This window comes from Urocitellus parryii, chromosome 3, assembly GCF_045843805.1.
Source record: "Urocitellus parryii isolate mUroPar1 chromosome 3, mUroPar1.hap1, whole genome shotgun sequence".
Classification (NCBI taxonomy): Eukaryota; Metazoa; Chordata; class Mammalia; order Rodentia; family Sciuridae; genus Urocitellus; species Urocitellus parryii.
The window spans coordinates 205,208,762-205,228,471 of record NC_135533.1 but is presented as its reverse complement, the minus strand read 5'-3'; the positions used below and the strand labels follow the sequence as shown (position 1 = coordinate 205,228,471).

General features: G+C 50.4%; 1 protein-coding gene across 1 annotated transcript; it reads left to right on the top strand.

Moving 5' to 3' along the window:
* The first annotated feature begins 18 nt into the window (after positions 1-18).
* Positions 19-19,148, top strand: Tmem38a (transmembrane protein 38A). The gene is made up of 6 exons (XM_026389775.1): positions 19-213; positions 11,208-11,364; positions 11,608-11,792; positions 14,791-14,878; positions 16,482-16,599; positions 17,763-19,148. The coding sequence occupies exons 1-6, from the start codon at positions 90-92 to the stop codon at positions 17,997-17,999; spliced, it is 909 nt and encodes a 302-aa protein (XP_026245560.1). The 5' UTR covers positions 19-89; the 3' UTR covers positions 18,000-19,148.
* Positions 19,149-19,710: the final 562 nt, after the last annotated feature.

Here is a 19,710-nt window from a genome sequence, read left to right as displayed (position 1 = left end):
GGGCGGGCCCAGCGGCGGGGGCGCAGTCGCCGGGCCGCGGGCGGCGGGACGGACAGGGCCGGGGGCCGCGGTGGCACCCGGCGCGCGCCATGGACCTGCTGTCGGCCCTGAGCCTGGGCGAGCTGGCGCTCAGCTTCTCACGGGTGCCGCTCTTCCCAGTCTTTGACCTCAGCTATTTCATCGTCTCCATTCTCTACCTCAAGTATGAACCCGGTGAGCTCGGGCCGGGGGCTGCAGGGGCTGGCGGCGGAGGTCGGGGGACGGCGGTGAACTCTGGGGTCGCAGGAAAGGAGAAGCCCTGGATGATGAAGGCGGGAGTGGGTAGGACAGAACCCGGGACTGGATCGAGGGAGTAGGCGGATGCTGAGGTCTTGGGGTTCTCCCACGCGGGTGCCGGCTGGGGAAGGAAGCCCCCGGGATGGTGGTGCTGGGGGAGGGGGAGCAGCTGCGGAGGCGAGGGAAGGAGAAGGAGGAGCGAGTTTGTTTAGAGGAGGGGGAACATCTGCGGGGGACGGGAAGAAATTGGCGGTCGTATTGGGGCAAGGCTGCATGAACCTGGGCAAGGGTCCTAGACAGACAGGGGTCGACGCGGCTGGCAGGGTCAGACGTCCTCGCCGCCTGCTGCTGTGACCTCCCTTAATGCCCTTGGCACACGGAGTGGGAGCGGCTGCTTAGTGTCTATATAAGGGCTGGCCGTGCTAGGGGCTGAGATCAGGTTCAGGGAAAGTGACACGGGGTGTGGGGGGGGGGCTCCCTCCCTCCCCGATGCATCTATCTGGCACCCTCTCCTGCCTTCCCTTCTCCTTCCGTCGGGTGGTGCTGGATCTCTGAGCCCTGTGGGAATTTTTCCAGCCCTGACCTGGGATCCTTTCCACCTATTGGGCCTCGAGGCTGGGTGATTTGGGGTCAGCCTCCTCCCTCAACTCCAGACCTTCTTGGGGGAATCGCAGGAGATCAATTCTGTTTCGATTTTTTAAGCTTTTTTTTTTTTTCTTTTCTTTTTTAATGAGGACGAACAACCTCCTTAGAATGTGTTCTACTTGTATATAAGGTTCACCAGAGCAAATGTTTCTCATTCATCTCCTAGTACTTTAATTATTCTAGTGCACCAGCAAACTTAATGGACAAGAGAATTTAGCTTTAGAAAAAAAATCAATCACTGGAAACTTTGTGACCTTTTCTCCCAGTTAGATGTAAATTACCACCATATCTTAGAATGGAAGTGTCTTTATTCTTTTTCAGGAGATAAAAATAGGTACTCACCTTTACTAAAAAATAGAACTGAGAAGCAAAAAGGGGGAACAGTTAATTTCATGGTAGCCACCCTTCCAGAGCTCTCTTCTGTGCATTTGTACCCATGGTGGTAGGCATAAATGCACAGCCTTACACAGACAGGATCACACTCTGTCAGGTAGCTCTGTTCTATTTTTGCCTATCCACATGCCAAAGCCTGTTTCTTTAAAACCTCTTCTGGATAGCAGTTACTTTGCAAAGCAAAATAAGCTTTTGTATTGTCCTAGTGTAATTGTGGGGCTGTGTATTTCCTGCCTGGAGAATTCCTGGTGGCTCATGCCAGTTCCCTGAGCAATTTCAGAATTTAGCACACTTTGGAAAATCTAAAATGTGAGGAGGTAGGTACCTGGAGGGATGGATGTAGGACACAAGTGACTAGAGGAAGGAGGTCTCCAGTTAGCTGGGAGCCTGAAGAAGGTCTAGACATTTCTCCAAGAATCTCAGAATAAATCATTTGCTCTAGAATTCCCAGACCCTGAAGGTTCTAGAAGGTTGAGGAGTGGTTCTCAACTCTGGCTACACTTTAGATGCCTGGGTGGGGGGGGGGGGCTTTTAAAGCTCCATCCCCATTCCAGACCAACTGAATCAGAATATCTGGATGCTTGGGTTCCAAGCTCCCATCCCCTAGCTCCCCTCCCCTAGTGACTTGTGTGTGCCATCCAGGTGGAGGATACCCGCCCATTTCAACTCTTTTCATAAATGGGGAAATAGGAAATAGAGGGTAAGCTAATTTAAATATGCAATCACACTGAGCTCTGTGGCTGGTAGCCTCAGGACTCAAACCCAGGTATGTTTAGACTCCAAGAATCAGTATGATTCTTTCTTCCCTTAGAAAAACAAGCTGGTAGATTTAAGCTGTTAGTCCCCCCAGTTGGGGACGAGCCTCTGTAATGTTTCTTCTCTGAATCTAGCTACAAAATTTGCATAGCGAGGTATGAAATGACAGTATGGGACCTCTTGTGCAGAAATGAAAAATTTCAACATGGTGACATTCAATCATTCAGTTTGGGGCCCTTCTGAGCTCAGGATCCCCAGAAACCAACCCTGGCTGAGAGAGCCCAGCCAACTTGAAGGAAAAACCTCTGACATGGAAGTCAGTTCCACCTCTGGCGACAGGTAGTAACTTGGCTACTTTACCTCTGTACTTCATTTGTTCATCTGTGACATGGAATCATTAGTAAAATAATCCTGGACTCCCTTTCCTGGCTATTGTGAAGATCTGTTGAGAACTTTGTCAGTAGTTGGGTCCAAGGCATTTGTGAGAAGTGGTTATATTTATTTGGAAGCCTGTGGAGAAATGTGTTATCTGGGTCAGGCTATCTGGAGAATTCTGGGCCAAAATGAAGCTTATGGGTGTGGTTCTCAATCTGTGTCTCCTGGGAGCTGGTTAGAAATGCAAAGTCCCAGGTCCCACCCAGACCTACTGAATCTGAGTCTGTATTTGAACAAGATCCCCAAGTGATCTGTAAGCATATTGAAGTTCAGGAAGGAACGAGCTAAAAGAGGCAGGGCTTATTTAAACTGGAGCTTCCTAAGGGCAGGAGGTTGGAATCTGGCTCATTTCTGGAGCCCCAAAATGCACACAAGGGGAAGGGTTGGTAGGTGCTGTATGCACAAATGAATCAATGAGTGACAGTCCTGGCTACCTAAAGCCCTGATTTACCCAAAGAAAGTTTCAGAAAGTGATTCTCACACTTGGTCGCACATCATACTCACCTGAGTAACTCAATCTTTCATCCAGGAAACCCCAATCTGTCTTTTAAATCAGAATTACCGGGGATGGCACCAATATCAGTGTAGTGATCTTTCAGTATCCACAGGGGATTGCTTCTTGACCCCTTCCCCACCATCATAGATACCCAAATCAAGGATGCTCAAGTCCCTTCTATAAAACGGCACAGTATTTGCATAGAACTACACACATCCTCCTTAAGCTTTAAATCACCTCTAGATTACTTATAACCCCTAAAACAATGTAAATGCTGTGTGCACAGCTGTAATTCTGTATCGCTTCGGGAATCAGGACAAGGAAAAAAGCCGGGGCATGGTCAATACAGGTGCAGTGTTTTTTTTTTTTCCTTGAATATTTTCAGTCCAAAGTTAGTTGAATCTGCAGGTGTGAAATCCACAAAGGCTGGGTGTATTTCTTGAGATTCCCCAGGTGAAAATCATTTCTCTACATGAGTTTCCAAGCCTCAGCACTAGACAGTTAGGATGTTGACTGCTCTATGAGATATGTGCAGCATTACCGGCCTCAACCCTCCAGATGCCAACAACTCCCCCCTGCCCCCCCAGTAATAATGACACCCACATTGCCAGTGGGTGGAAGGGGTTAATATAGACAATAAGTCTCAAACTCCAGTGCCCCTAGGGACAGGCAGGCTATACATAGGGAAGTAAGCCAGGTAAAGACCATGTCCAGGTGAGAACCAGTCAGGAGCACCTCCACCTTGTTGAAGCTAGAACTGCCAGAGCTATTCCCCCCTCCAAGGGAAACTAGAAATGTAGACTTGTAGCTCCTTGTGTTTCTACAATGTTCCAGGCATTCTGTCTAAACATTGTTCCTCTTTTAAATAGATTTTATTTTTTCAGAGCAGTTTTAGGTCCACAACAGAATTAAGCTGAAAGTATGCAGTTTCCATATGCTACCCCCGACACCCTGTGCTCAGCCTCCCCTGTCACCAATGTCCTTTACCTGAGTGAAATGTTGGTTACCATCAGTGAATCAACAGTATTGTCACTAGCATCATCATCATCTATATCAACATCACCATCAACCAAAGTCTGTTTACGTCAGGGTTCCTTTGTGTTGTGTGTGCTGTGGATTTCGACAGCTATACAACACGGATCCACCATAATAGTATCTTACAGAATCATTTGACTGCCCTAAAAATTCTCTGTACTTGGGCTGGGGATGTGGCTCAAGCGGTAGCGCGCTCGCCTAGCGTGCGTGTGGCCCGGGTTCGATCCTCAGCACCACATACCAACAAAGATGTTGTGTCCGCCGAGAACTAAGAAAAAATAAATAAATGTTAAAATTTAAAAAAAAAAAATTCTCTGTACTTGCCAGGTGTGGTGGCGCAAGCCTGTAATCCCAGCAGCTTGAGAGACTGAGGCGGGAGGATCATGAGTTCAAAAAGCCAGTCTCAGCAAAAGTGAGGCACTAAGCAACTCAGGGAGACCCTGTCTCTAAATAAAATGCAGAATAGGGCTGGGATGTGGCTCAGTGGTCGAGTGCCTCTGAGCTTCATCTCCAGTATCCCCCCGAAAAAATTCTCTGTACTTGACCTATTCATCCCTCCCTTCCCAGCAACCACTGATGTTGTTACTATCTATCTCTTTTTCTTTAGCAGAATGTCATTGAGATGGACTCATATAGCAGGTGACCTTTTCAGACTGGCTTCTTTCACTCAACAGTATACATTCAGGGCCCATGTCCCTGTCTCTGCGTCTTGCTGAACACTATGCCACAGTGCAGATGAGCACACCATTGTTTATCCCCTCACCTACCAAAGGTCATTCCTGGTTAGAGTTTGGTTGTTTCTAAGACAGTGGTGGCTGGGGAGTCAGAGACAGCAGTTCATCAATTCCTGGGTTGAGACCTCTGGTTCAAACTTCAGGTTTTCTGAGGTTAAACTGATTTTCATCCTTCAACCTTGAGACTGAGTCCATGATCTGCAGTTTAAGTGGAAGGAAACAGAAAACTGAGCTCGAAGGATTAGGAGAACAGATCTTGTCGTAGAGTCACTGAAGACTCAGACAACACACCCCACGTTTTAGACTTCAAATTAAGCAGCAAGAACAGCAGTGCTGAGGTGCATTGGGGACCCTTCGAGCTCTGTGCTGCTCCCGACAAACGAGAGGGCGTGCCGCAGAGCCCACTGCAGACTAGCACCAGAGGACCAAGGTGTCTCCTTCCCTCATGAACCTGCCCCACTGTGGGACTGAGGTGTGGCTCAGTGGGAGAGTGCTTGCCTGGCATGTGTGAGGTAGGCCTGGGTTCCATCCCCAGCACCATTTAAAAAAAAGGAAATAACACCCAGTGGAATTCTCACCCCCAGGTATTTTCCATTTCTGTTGAATTCCAAGTGCATCATTGCTGAGCACTAAGCAATTTCTTTTGAGCCTCTCAGTCACCCTTTGGGATGACTGGTAACACAGGGGTGGCCCATCTTGGCTAGGTTTGCCTTGAGTCAAGCTCCACAAGTCCAGTGTCCCAGGAGACCCCCTGATCTTAAGCAAAGCATGATGGTTGGTCCCCGTCTCCATGACACACATGAGCAGAGGAGTCCTGGAGAGTCACGAGGCCTGAGCTTGGTCAGTGAGAGGGCGATGCATTCACAGCATTCGAATTCGAAACCCAGATTCTCCAGGTTCCTGGTACTGCCCCCAAACCCAGCCAGAGGAACCAAGGACTTGGTCAAAGGACTATGCCTGGGCTTTGGAGCCAGGGGGACAGCTTCTGAGCCATCACCTTACTGTGGATCCTTGAAGCAGGGCTGTCTCCTGAAACTCATCCTGTCCTTCCAAGGTTGCTGGAGGGGACAGTGATGCTAGTGCCACCTCAGGGAGGGGTATGTGCTCATCCTGGTCTTTTGACAGTAGGACAAACTGAGACTGGGGAGCAGGGGTAGGGGACAGTTACTTGCCCCAGGCCACACCAGAGTGAATGCTGGAGCCAGAACCTGGGCCTGTGACTGTTCAGGGCGCGCTTGTGGGACAAACCCATGAGGCTGCCTGTCAGAGTGCTGCTCAGGAACCCAGGCCCGCAGCCCCCACCCCCAGCTTGGGCCCTGGGAGGATCCCAAAGGACACAAAGACCCTGGAAAGAATTCAAACCCTGGGGTTTATTTTTAGATGCAGAAGTATCCATTTCTGCAAAACATGGGTGCCTCACCTGACCTGGCTCAGGAAGGACCCACCAGCTGCTCCGGAGGATCAACTCTCAGAGGAGGCTGTGTTTCAAACAGACGGCCAGGATGGGAGAGGAGAGCACTTGGCCTCGTATCCAGGACTTGGTTAATGTTGAGATTTAGGACAACACTGGGGGCAGGGAGAAGATGCAGTCTGGGCTCGTAACCCCAGGATGAGATGAGAAGGTGGGATATTTCATCCCAGCCCTCATCTGGAGTTAGGCCATGATGGGATTAGGGTTCCCATCTGACAATAAGACTCAGAGAGAAGAAATCATTCCTTCAGGGTCATGTGGTTAATTGGTGGGAATGACAGGAGAGTGTATTGATCACCTACTCTAGCTCCTTGGGCATGGGTGATGATCATGAAATGTAGTCTGTGGAAGAGAGGGACCCACAAATTCTACATATTCCCTCTGGAACATTACACAGCAGTGAAAATGAATATTACCCTGTGCCAAGTAAAAGAAGCCACACAAAAGCCACAGGTGTTGTCTGATCCCACCTATATGAGATGCAAATCAGCCCCCTCTACTTCTGAGTTCAGTGTCCGAGGATTCAACCAACCATGGATCAAAGCCAATGGAAAAAAGCTGCATCTAGACTGAACACAAACAGACCTCATTTCTAGTCATTATTCCTAAACATACAGTATAAAAATTACTGACGTGGCATTTACATTGCATGAAGTATTTAAGTCACCTAGAGGTGATGTACAGTATATGGGAGGGGGTGAAGCATAGTGCCTCATGGCAGGATGACATGGTGGAGGAAGCTGCTCACTTCATGAAGACCAGAAAGGGAGAGACAGGAAGGGTCCAGGGTCCCAGTATCTCCTTCAAGGGCACCCCACAGTGACCTTACTTCCTCCCACGGTGCTCTCCCTCTTAAACTCTCCGCCACCTCCCAACATGCCACAGGTTGCTGATCGAGCCTTTAGCATATAGGCCTTTGGGGGACATTAAGATCCAAACCCTAGCCATGGAGCACAGAATGCCTGGCCTCCGATGTGCTCAGTGTCACCCAGCTGCCTCCAGGGTGGTCATGCCCACGATGTCCCCACCTGTTTCTGCTTGAGAATCTCATGCATTGGAGGATATTTCACCTCTGTGATGTTGACCAAGCTGTAAAGAAGGAAGCTCCTTCTAGACAGTAGAACTCTGTGTTTCTCCATAGAAGGATGGACAGGGGAGATTATTGTCCTCAGAACAATCTTAAAACGTAACCCAAGGTGCCCAGAACAAGATGTCTCTTCATTTGCTTGAAAATAAACTGCACTGGGGCTGAGTGTGGCAAGAGAGCGAGCTCTGGAATGTCAATTCCGTGATGGCAGGGACCTAATCTATCTCGCTCATCACTGTTACGTCAGGATACAGCAGGGTGCACCTTCACGGTCATTCCCTTCACTTGCAGCTGTTTATTGGATAACTTGGAGACCTCAGGCATCATTCACTTGCTGAACGTATCCTAGTCTGCTTGGGCTGCTGTAACGAAATACCATTGACAGAGTGGCCTGTAAACCACAGAAACTTGCTCCTCACCGGGCTGGAGGCTGGGAGTCCAAGGCTGGGGTCTAGCACAGTGGGGCTCTTGCAAGGGTCTTCTTCCAGTTTGCAGACTGCTGACTCGTGTAACCTCCCATGGTGCAGAGAGAACCGCCAGCCCCCTCAGGACTCCTAAAGGGCTCTAACCCCACCCACGAGGAGCCCACCCTTCATGCCCCAGCCACCTCCAAGGCTCCTCCTCGTAACGCCATCACACTGGAGAAGGTAGGGTTTCCTCTGAGCTACGTCCCCAGCCCTTTTTTATTTTTATTTTTGAGACAGGGTCTCAGATTTGCCCAGACTGGCTTCAGACTTGGAATCCTCTGGCCTCATACTTCCAAGCAGCTGGGATTACAGGCACACACCATTTTACCCAGTTTGTCTGAATATTTTTTTTTTATTAATAAGAGATTACGGGCTGGGGTTGTGGCTCAGCGGTAGAGCCCTCACCTAGCACATGTGAGCCGCTGGGTTCAATCCTCAGCACCACATAAAAATAAATAAACAAAATGAAGGTATAAAAAACGTAAAAAAAAAAAAAGAGAGATTACGTATGTAACCTCATTGTCCTATGTCTATACTAAGGGAAGTTTTTATTGAAGCACAACATTTTAAAGCTGTAATTATTCTGTTTTCCATTGCTATAACAAATGCCTGAGTTGGGTACTGATAAGGAAAAGATTCATTCATCACATGGTTTTGGAGGCTGGAGGTAGAAGATCAGGAGGCCTCATGTGTTCAGCCTCTGCTGAGGGCCTCTTAGCAAATGGCTTGTGGAGGAAGCTCTTCAAAAGGGAGAGATCACACGAAGAGATAAGTAGAGACTCAGGAGTCAGGATCTCTCTTTTTTCCTTTGTAGTGCTGCGAATGGAATCATGTTATGCAAGCGCTCTAACACAGAGACATTTTTTACTGTTAATTATTTTGAAACAGGGTACCACTGAGTTGCCCAGGCTGGCCTTACCCTGGTTTGCCTCAGCCTCCCAAATAGCTGGAATTGCAGGTGTGTTGCCTCACCAACTCTTAAAAACACCACACTGGGGACCAGGGTTCCAAAACTTGAACCTTTGGCAGAGAAACCACGTCCAAAGCATCCTGGGTATCAGCTGTGGCTGAGGGAGCGGAGCAGCTGTGCCATACGACATGGTCCAAAATCATTCTCTGCAAAATGAAACTAGTCAGGGAGGGAATCGAGATGATGAAATAAGTGGCTCCACTGGGACTGCCTCAGGCCCGGCAGCAGAGGACTGAGACAAGATTAGCATAAAGATAGAACCTAACTAGTTATGAAGGTCAGAAGACTTTAAATGGGTAGCACAAAGTGCAAGAATTTGATGAATAGCTATTATTCCTGTGCCTCTCGTGTGTTCTCGTGGACTTATTTTTAAAGGATTGGACTCCCCCTTCTTTTTTTTTTATATGTATTTATTTTAGTTGTAGGTGAACACAGTACCTTTATTTTTATTTGTATGTGGTGCTGAGGATTGAACGCAGGGCCTCACATGTGCCGGGCAAGCGCTCTACCACTGAGCCCCAGCCCCGTAGACCCCCCCTTCTTAATGTGGAAATTGTGTGTGTGTGTGTGTGTGTGTGTGTGTGGTGGGTATAATATGGAACTTTCAAGTGATTTTCATCTTGAAAGAGTTTGTGACTCAATGAGAAGTTGCAAAAATGGCAAGAGAGTTTGCAAGAACCCTTCACCCAACTTCCTACAATGATAACATCTTACAGAACGACAGCTTGTTAGTAGTACCCGAAAATTGTCATTGGTACAGTACCGTTAGATCAACCTCAGATTCGAGCTGGCAGCTTTTGTGTGTAGTTTTTAAAAATAGTTTTTGAGATAGGATCTTACTGCCTTACCCGGGTTTGTCCTCCTGTCTCCTGCTCCCGAGTGGCTGGAAGTACAGGACATGCCACCATGCCTGCACTGTCTCTCACATTCATGTGTGTGTGTGTGTGTGTGTGTGTGTGTGTGTGTGTGTGTGAGGTGTGTGCACACAGTTTTATGCAGCTGTATTGCATGTGGGTTTGAATGACCATATCAGAGTCAGAACACAGAGCGGCTTCAGCACTGCCCTGTAAATAAACTCCCTCCTGCTGCCTCCTCCCAAACCTACCCCTGGTCTCTGTCACTCATCACGATGATTTTGTCACCAGAAGAATGTTATATAAATCCCATCTCGCAGCATTTCTGAGATCGCCAGGTTCTTGTTCCCCATGACGTCCTGGAGATATTTCCACATGGCGGAGGTGGGAAAGCCAAGCTCATTGAGTAGGAGGCGTACTTTGAGTTGTGAATCTGGATCTTTCCCTGGGCTGTGTGTGGTGGCCCACAGGAACCGATACCAGAGTGGGCCGTGTGGTGAAGCGGGGGTGTGTGGCGGGTGAGGCGGGCTCATGGCATTTCTGCTTGTGTTTTCATCCTACAGTGGGGTTATCAGGACGTCACCCCATCACACGTCGAGGGGCATCTGCATTTGGAGTGTGCAGGCATCACCTTAGGGAGAAATCTGCACCTTTAGCTCACATTATCCCCGGGTCTCCTCCAGCCCTTCGCAACCACTAATCTGCTTTGTTATCTTTTTTTTTTTTCTTTTTTGGTACCAGGGATTGAACTCGGGGGCACTAGACCACTGAGCCACATCCCCAGCCCTATTTTATATCAGGGTCTCACTGAGTTGCTTAGTGCCTCACTGTTGCTGAGGCTGGCTTTGAACCCATGTTCCTCCTGCTTCAACCTCCCGAGCTGCTGGGATGACAGATGTGCATCTGTCAACATTGAATGAAATGCCAAGATCAACAGCAGGGTGGGATCCACAGCACAGGATTGCTGGGCTCAGCAGAGCCAGGAGGCCTCCCTGGAGGAGGAGTGTTTGTGCTTGTCTTTTTTTTTCTCCTGCTCTTGGGTTCTTGTTCCTCTGTTGCCACCGTCTGGAAATGGCCTCACCACCTGATTGCCCTGTGTTCCCTTGTTCTATAGTTCAGACCTCCAGGACTCCCCTAAGCACATGCCCTGTCTTTCCCTGTCGATCCCAACACCTGCTCTTGGCTGCCCTGTGCCCCGGTGGCTGGGCCCCAGCGAGACAGGTGGGCGCTCCAGCTGTTGCCCTTTCTGCGCCCCGCCCACCTAGGGCCAAGCTGCGCTCTTTTCCCAGCAGAGGCACGTTCCCAGGAGGAGGAAGCCCAGCTCACCCACAGAAACCCCGTCCTGCTTTTACTTTGCTTTATTTTTTCCATTTCATTTCCTATATTTTACTATATCATCCTCACACTTTTCTGAGCGAGGTGGAAAGAGCGCAGCCTCCCTGAGCCCCTCTGAAATTGGCTCGCTGCTCGGCATGGGGTGGGTGCTGTAGGAAAGGCAGCCAGATGGGGACAGACTGACCTGAAGGCACAGGGTGAAGCATGCTCGGGGTGCTCTGGTGACAGAGGGGTACATTCCTGTGCCTCGCAGGAGCGGTCGAGCTGTCCCGGCGCCACCCGGTGGCCTCCTGGCTGTGTGCCATGCTGCACTGTTTTGGGAGTTACATCCTGGCTGACCTGCTCCTCGGGGAGCCCTTGATTGACTACTTCAGCAACAACTCCAGTGTCCTGTTGGCCTCAGCTGTCTGGTAAGCCATCCAGGATGGGATGGGGGAGAGCAGGCCGGGGACAGAGATGACCCTGCACCAGGGAGGTGGGAAGCAGTAGGTCAGAGGAATCAGGACCCACTCACCCAACCTAGGGTGGCCCTGAACACAGTGCCCTCCGTGCCCAGCCGCCCTGAGCCTGGCAGTGGGAAAGAGGGCGTGGACACTTCTCCCGTGACCCCATGGCCCGCCCCTCCCCCAACACTAGACCTTCTCTCCCCAAAGGTACTTGATTTTCTTCTGCCCCCTGGACCTCTTCTACAAGTGTGTCTCCTTCCTGCCTGTGAAGCTCATCTTCGTGGCCATGAAGGAGGTGGTGAGAGTCCGCAAGATCGCGGTGGGCATCCACCACGCCCATCACCACTACCACCACGGGTGGTTCGTCATGATCGCAACGGGGTGGGTCAAAGGTAAACAGGATGACAAAGACAGTGAAGTAACACCCCAGTTGGCACAGCCATGGCTCCAGGCAGGAGTCCAAACCTCACCATGAACCAATACCCAGTCGATAGGTGTGTGGCCAATACCTAATCAATAGCCAATTCCTAGTCGATAGGAATCAGTGACAAAGCAAGTGACCCTAGAGCAGGGTTTCTCAGCCTTGGCACTGCTGGCATTTGGGTGGCTTATTCTTTGTGGCAGGTCTGCACTATGAACTATAGGAGTTTCAGCCACATCATGGCCTCTCCTACTATGTGCCAGTAGCACCGTGCCCAGTGTGGGTGACCAACGATGTCCCAGACGTTGCTAGGCACCTCCTCGAGAGCCGTGTCACTCCAGGGGATCACCCTTTCTCCAGAGCTCTGACTAGGGGCCTTTGGTCTTTGGGGACCACAGTCCTTTCTGTCAGTAAAGTCTACAGACCCTTGTAATGTTTTTATTTTTTTCTTTCTTTATTTATTCATTTATTTTTGATACTGCAGATGGAACTCAGGGCATTATGCTACGCAAGCACTCTACCACTGGGCTACACTCCCAAGTCCGATGTTTTCGTTTTGTTTTGGTACCAGGGATTGAACTCAGGGACACTTAACCACTGAGCCACTTCCTCAGCCCTTTTATTTATTTTATTTGGAGACAGGGTCTCACTAAGTTGCTTAGGGCCTCACTAAGTTGCTGAGGCTGACTTTGAACTGTCGATCCTCCTGCCTCAACCTCCCAAGCTACAGATATTACAGGTGTGTGCCACCGTGTCTAGCCCATTGTATGTTTTTAAGTGCATAAAATAAAATATATAGGCTAACAAGGTAGCTCATTATTTTAAAATGCAGTTACCAAAATGATTTTTAAATATGACATCTCAATTTCATGCTTCTTTATTAATGCAGTAAACAGCAGACTTTCCACTAGCTACTAGGAACTATTGAACTTTTGAAGTGATTCTAAAACCATTTGCAGCAACTGGAATGTGGAAAGAAAAAACATCCATGAATTTGGGTGGTGGCTGACGGCCTGGAGGTGCTGCTGAGACCACTGCCTCCCTTCCCCATGGAAGGAAAGGCGGGTTTCAGTAGGAGGCTGTGAAAATGAAGAGTCCTGCCCAGTGTCTTGGACTCCAGGTTGAGACTCCCGATGCCGGGCGGGTTTTGAGTTGAGGCCTTTGTGTGTCTTATCTCATTTGATCCTTAGGAGCCTCTTTTAGGAGAGAGCAGCCTCAGCCCCTTTTGCTGAGGAGGAAATGAAATGACTTTCCCAGGGCCACACAGCTAAGAGGTACAGCTGGGTTTGGCTCCAGGTCCTGTGAACCCAGTGTCTGTGTTCTTAATTTTTTTGAAGTTCTGTCCCCCTCCACCATCTATACTAAAAGGCAAACCAAGATGAACTTTATTTTTTTTTTATTTTTTTTTAGAACTTTTTTTAATATTTATTTTTCAATTTTTGGCGGACACAACATCTTTATTTGTATGTGGTGCTGAGGATTGAACCCGGGCCACACGCACACCAGGCGAGCGCGCTACCGCTTGAGCCACATCCCCAGCCCCCAAGATGAACTTTAAAAGAAAAAATGGGACTGAGGATGCAGCTCAGTGGCTGAGCCCTTGCCTAGCAAGCATAAGGCCCTGGGTTCAATCCCTAGTTCTGGAAAAAAAAGGTTGCAGAGATAAAGAGTGACATTGTTATAATGATAAAAGGGTCGGTTTACCAGGAAGATCCAATTATAAACACATGCCCTTAAAACAGCACCATAATATCTAAAGCAAAAACTGACAAAACTAAGAGAGAGACAGCTTAACATTAGTAACTGGAGAGGTAAACCAAGGAATAATAGGAATTTAAGGAAAAAAGACATGAACGTGCAAAAAGTCTCTGGCCACTTTATCCCGTTTCCTGCCTGTAAAGAGTCGGTGTACAGGGGCTGGGGCTGGGGCTCAGTGGTAGAGCACTTGCCTAGCATATATGAGGCACTGGGTTCAATCCCCAGCATCATATTAAAAAAAATAAAAAATAAAATAAAGGTATTGTGTCCATCTACAAATAAATTTTATATATTATGTATATATATACGTACACACACATATATATATGTGAATGTATATGTGTGTGTGTGTGTGTGTGTGTATATATATATATATAATTTTTTTTTTTTAAAAAGAGTCAGTGTACAGGGCCAGAATCACCCTCCATTCAGCCATGGTGTCCTGAGTGTCTCTGACATTTGAGGCGGGGTCGTTTCTTGCTGTGGGAGATGTCCTGTGCATGTAGGATATGGAGCAGCATCCCTGGTCCCAATCCACTAGATGCCAGTAGCATCCCCTCCCAGTTGTGACAACCCAAAGTGTCTCTAGACGTAGTCAGATGCCTTCTTGAGGGCAGGATCGCCCAGATGAGAACCTCTGGTCCAGTGATATGTATCAGGTGCCCCCTTTGACACACTGGTTCCTGGAGTGAGTGTGTAAGCCTCTTTAGCCAATCGGGCTAGTGAGAGGATTTTTTTTTCAGTCATGTAACCCTTGCGTCTCCACGTGAGTCTCCTTATTCTCACCCCAGGAAACTGCTACGGAGCAGACCCCAGGATTACGGCAGGTCTAACAGAGGCGGGGAGACTTGGGAACAGTTGAGAACTCAGAGCCTTGAGGAAGAGAGTGGTCAGGGGTGGAGGCGGGGGTTCCAGAAGCTTCATGCACAGCTGACTGGAGGAGTCAGGTCGAGAAGGCCTAAGACCACCTTGGTGGCACAGGGGCGGGGGCTGGGGGCGCTGATTCCTTCACGTGGTTTTGCTGGAATGTGCCCACAAATCTTTGCAAGGCTCTGGCTCTCTGAGTCTGTTTTCCTATCTGCAACTGATGGTCAGGCCCACTGTCCCCTAATGAAGTGTCCAGCAGCAGACAGGAGGCTTCCTTGGGAATTTAGACAGGGAGAACGGGAGATGTGGGATGGCTGGCTTGTTCATAGAGCCCTTTCCCGCAGGCTCTGGGGTCGCCCTCATGTCCAACTTGGAGCAGCTGCTCCGAGGAGTCTGGAAGCCGGAGACCAATGAGATCCTGCACATGTCCTTGTGAGTACCCCACGCCCGCCCCCTCCGTCTATCTGTGTATACAGATGTCCCACTCTAGGTGGATGCTGTTGATAACTTGGAGAAGCCTCAGCCCCTGACATTGCCTTTTGGAAGTTTCCAGAGGCTGTGTCTGGGGAAACCCAGAGTGGGAGCCACAGCTCTGCCTAGAGCGTGGGGGCAGGAAGGAGAGGACCTGTGATTTGGGTTTTGAAGGGTGAGTAGGAGTTTTCTGGCTAAGAAGGAGCCTCTGGCCAGAGGCCAGCATCTCTACCAACTATCAAGTCAGAAAAGAGCAGTGATATAACCAGGTCTCCAGGGTCAGGGTGTGTATGTGAGGGGGACAGAAGGATAGAGGGCTTGGGTGGGAGTGGGGGGCAGAGCATGGGTGGAGGGACAGCTAGAGCCAAGGAGAGGGTGGTGAGCAGGACCAGACAGCAGCGTCCAGCATCCACGCATGATCCCATGGTACATTTGGCCTAATTTATGTTTCAAGGAAGTAAAACTATAGCCATAAAAATAAGACAAAACTAAAAGGCTCACTCACAGGCCAGTAAAAATCACCTCCCATTTCATACTATGAAAAATATGGCTTTGCCCCCCCAAAGTTGCTTCCCACCCCGAGTTCGCCAACAGCAAAGTGGGGCCCCAAAGCCCGTGTGCGGCTTGTTCCTGAGTAGGCAAGTGCCTTCCTCTCTCTCAGACTCTGTTTCTGCCTCATGAGCTGAGTCCTGGGTTCAGGGGGTTCCGTGGGGTCACACATGTAAGCCACTTGGTCCTGGTCCCTGATGGTGCTTGGGAAACATCATCCAGTGTAGTGGCAGGTGTTCATACTCCGCGGTGGAGAAAGGAAAGCTAAGAAGAGCTTGTGTTGTAGTCGCACTTTCAGGGGCCAGTGGGTGAGCTGTTTGGGGATCCCTAAGAGTATCCTGAGTTTCATGGGTTTGCTAGAAGGACTCACAGAACGCAGCGAAGCTGTTATACGCAGGGCCACAGTTATTACAGCAAGAGGGCATAGACACATCAGCAGAGGTAACGGCAGAGTCCAGAAGATTCCAGATGGGAGTTTCCAGTTGTTCTCTCCCCATGGAGTCACGTGGACAAACTTAATTCTCTGAGCCAGTGTGTGACAACAGGCATCGTGTACTGCCAACCAGGGAAGCTCCCCTGAGCCTTGATGTCCCCGATTTTTATTGGGGCTCAGTCATGTAGGAACTGCCTGCTGAGGGCCTTAGTCTCCACTCCTCCCTCCAGAGGTTGAGCAGATACCACGCAGCCCAAGACGCCCACCTGGAATCGTATTGTCACCATCTGATATGACCCAAGGCAAAAAAAAAATACCCACAAACAACAACAAAAAAAGACCTGCTTCCCTCCACACCAGAAAAAGAAAACCAAGGTGCTCTGAGCAGCCAGAGTTTCAAGGGCTTAGAGGGCGTCTCCCAGGAGCCGAACAAAGACCAGATCTTTCCCCAGGCCAAGTTAACCCACCTGTACAGAGAGGTGCCCCTTGATCCCCACCACCCATGCAGCGTCACACGCCAGGCTGGGGTGGGGGCGTCTTGGTCTTGTGGGTGCCTCCTGGTAACGGCAGCTGCCCCCTCAGCCCCACCAAGGCCAGCTTGTACGGAGCCATCCTGTTCACCCTCCAGCAGACCCGCTGGCTCCCCGTGTCCAAGGCCAGCCTCATCTTCATCTTCACCATGTTCATGGTGTCCTGTAAGGTAAGCCCTCCTCTGCCCGAGGCCTTCCTGCATTGACCAATGGGCCCTGAACCTCCTGGGATAGGGAGGGACCCGGACACTCCCAGTCTATGTGGCCAGAAAGGACCACTCAGGGAAGCCTGCCCGTAGGTCATGGAAGGGGCTCTTCAAGGTGCAGTGTCCATTAGGTGGGGTTCCACCTGTTTGCAGTTCCAGGCCAAGGACAGGCCTTCCCAGGCAGAGGGTTCATCCTGGGCAAAGGCCGAGGGAGCTCTAGATACGGAGAGTAGAGGCAACAGAGCTGCCAAGGCACCGTCCAGCCATCCAGAGCTGGATGGACCAGGAACGATGCTGGTCTGTAGGATCATCCCGCCCAGGAAGGGTCTTCGGGCCACACTGTCCTCTGTCCCAAGGAGATGGGTAACTCTGCAACTGTTTCCCCAAAGCCTGGAAGGCCTCAGCTCGGTGCTGTCTCTCCCCCTCAAAAGGCAGTGTGCCGAGTCTCCCTGCATCGGGAGGAGAGGAGGAGGGAACAGGGCTGAGTCTTGTTCCACCTATTTGCAAGTCGACGCCAGGCCAAGTGTGTCGGTCCATTCAGGCAGCTGGAGCAGGACACCAAAGGCCACGGGGCTCTTCACAGACAGAAATGTGGTGCTCGGAATCTGGAGGCAAGAAGTCCAAGATCAGGGTGCCAGCATGACTGAGGGCTGCTGAGGGTCCTCTTCCCAATTGCAGATGGCCGAAGTCTCAGTGTGTCCTCACGTGGTGGAAGGCCTGGGTCAGCTCGCTGGCCCTTTTATTAAGGCACTCATCCTCCACATGAGTGTGTACTCTCATGGCCCAGGAACCTCCCGGAGGCCTCATCTCCTGATACCATGACCTTGGTGATGGGGGGGGACACACTGGAACCTTGGCATCTCAGTGCCCATGTGTGGAGGGAACTCATGCAGATGAGTGACCAACTGTCCCAGTGTGCCCAGGACTGCCCCAGCTTGACCACCGGAAGTTACGCATCTCTAGGACACTGGGTGGTCAGTCACCCTCCTGGAGATGCATGCAGCCTTAGGGCTGGGCCCTAACCTGACCTCATTGACCTTCTCTTTTCCCTCCTTTCTCTTCCTCTGGCTTTGCTTTCTGTCTTGGTCCCTCTCTGACTCTCGCTGTCCCCTGCCACCCCACCCCAGGTGTTCCTGACAGCCACTCACTCCCACAACTCCCCATTTGATGTCCTGGAGGGCTACGTCTGCCCTGTGCTATTTGGAGCAGCCTGGGGAGGTGACCATCACCATGACAACCACGGTGCATCTCATGGCGGTTCCCATGGTGGCGGGCCAGGTGCCCAGCATTCCGTCCTGCCTGCCAAGTCCAAGGAGGAGCTGAGCGAGGGCTCCAGGAAGAAGAAGACCAAGAAGGCAGATTAGGGGGTGGCCCAGGGGACCCATGGGGCACCAGGGGTAGGACCAGGCCCCGGACCCTCACAGCTGGGGGTCATCCTGAGCTTCTTGCCCATCTCTGGGCCTTGATTTCCCTATCTGCAAATTGGGGCCATCAGCTCATCCTCCAGGGCTGAGGTGGGGATTAAATGAGATGACGATGGACTTTTGTAGGAGTGGAGGGTCCCTCTCTCTCTGTCAGGCCCTCTTTTGAGTCACAGCTTTTTTAGGGGCACACAGAGTCCCGGTAGAAGCTCCAACTAAAAATCCTGGCATTTAATTCTTTGTTCTTTTTTGGTTTTGTTTTTCTTCTCTGAAATTGCATCTTGACTCAGAGAATTTCAAGCCATGTCAAGACTTATCCTTTTGGTGGGCATTTCCTAAGTACCTGCTGTGAGCCAGGTGCTGTGATTTCAAAGTCTTCTTGCCCAGGCTCCTCTAGGCCCAGAACTTTCTGGCTCCTGCTGGGCATCCCTGGGTAAGTTCCTTCCCTTCTCTGAGCTTCAAGTTCCCCATCTGTAGAGTGGAGACCCCTGGCCCTCTGAACAGAAGGGCTTCTTTGAAGCAAGACGGAAAAGATCTATAAGCTCGTCAGCACCATGCAGTCAGGAGGGGAGATCAGTGCAGTTCTGAATCATGGAAGATTCAAACAGCTCTCTGTGGCTTCCGGCTGCCTCCAAACCAAAGACTCGCAGCCATCTGGGTGGGGGTCCCAAGATCCAGCTCTGTGAAGGAGCTCTAGGTGCTCACAGTTGGTCCCTGGAAGTGTCAGGCCTTCCTCATGCTGAAATCCGTCACCGTCGCTCACTCAGTCATTCAACAGGCTGATGCCTGTCCTGTTTGTGCTGCTGCCGGGCAGGCTAGGAACCTGTACGGGGTGAGCAGACTCCCTCGCCCAAGCCGAGGTCAGCAGACATCTGAGAGGGGTGGATAGGGTGGACATGTCCAGTCTCAGGTTGAATTTGAGCCCAGACCAGGTTGGGGTCCCGAGTGTCACCCATCTGTTGGGCAAGTGCCTTGTTCCAGTGATGCCCGGGAGTTGGGTGGGTCCTGAGGCTTCAAGCCCCCCAATTTCATCCCTTGCATGTCCGCCAAAGCTCGGCATGAGGGCCCGCCAATAAATCTGTTGTGAATGAACCCTCAGGCTTATCTGGCTCATTCTTTGACCTTGAGATGCAGGAACATAGTGGGGCAGTCGGGGTGATGGATCTGTGGGCCGGCTTGATGGTGGTGCCGTTTTATAGATCTATACAATTTATAGGTCTGTCCCTGCTTCATATGTACAGCTCACTGTATACCAGTTGCATAAATAAGGCTATTTTTTAAAACCCTCCATAAGAGAAAAGCTCCATAAAAACTGGGCAAAAGGCTTGAACACCTGGGTGGTTTGGAAATGGTCCTTCCCCCAGAGGTTGACTGCTGGAGGTTTGATCCCAGGGTGGCAGGGCCAGAGTGGTGGTGCCCTTAAGAGGCGGGGCCTGGTAGAAGATGAGGTCATTATGGGCGTCTCCCTTGAAGGGCTTGATGCTGGTCTTGAGTGAGTTCCTGAGAGAGTAGATGGTTATAAAAAAAAGCAGTAGCCAGATGCAGGGGCAGCGCCTGGAGCCCTAGTGCTGAGATAGAGGCAGGAGGATCCCTTGAGCTCATAGGACCAGCCTGAGCAGCATAGCGAGACCCTGTGTCGGAAGAAAGAGAGAGA

What these genes read in the sequence shown, in the direction of transcription:
- Tmem38a (XM_026389775.1), top strand. Translation starts at nt 90, where the DNA reads ATGGACCTGCTGTCGGCCCTGAGCCTGGGCGAGCTGGCGCTCAGCTTC. An exon ending in GAGATCCTGCACATGTCCTT is followed by an intron (nt 14,879 to 16,481) that starts GTGAGTACCCCA and finishes CTGCCCCCTCAG; the next exon opens with CCCCACCAAGGCCAGCTTGT. An exon ending in TGTTCATGGTGTCCTGTAAG is followed by an intron (nt 16,600 to 17,762) that starts GTAAGCCCTCCT and finishes ACCCCACCCCAG; the next exon opens with GTGTTCCTGACAGCCACTCA.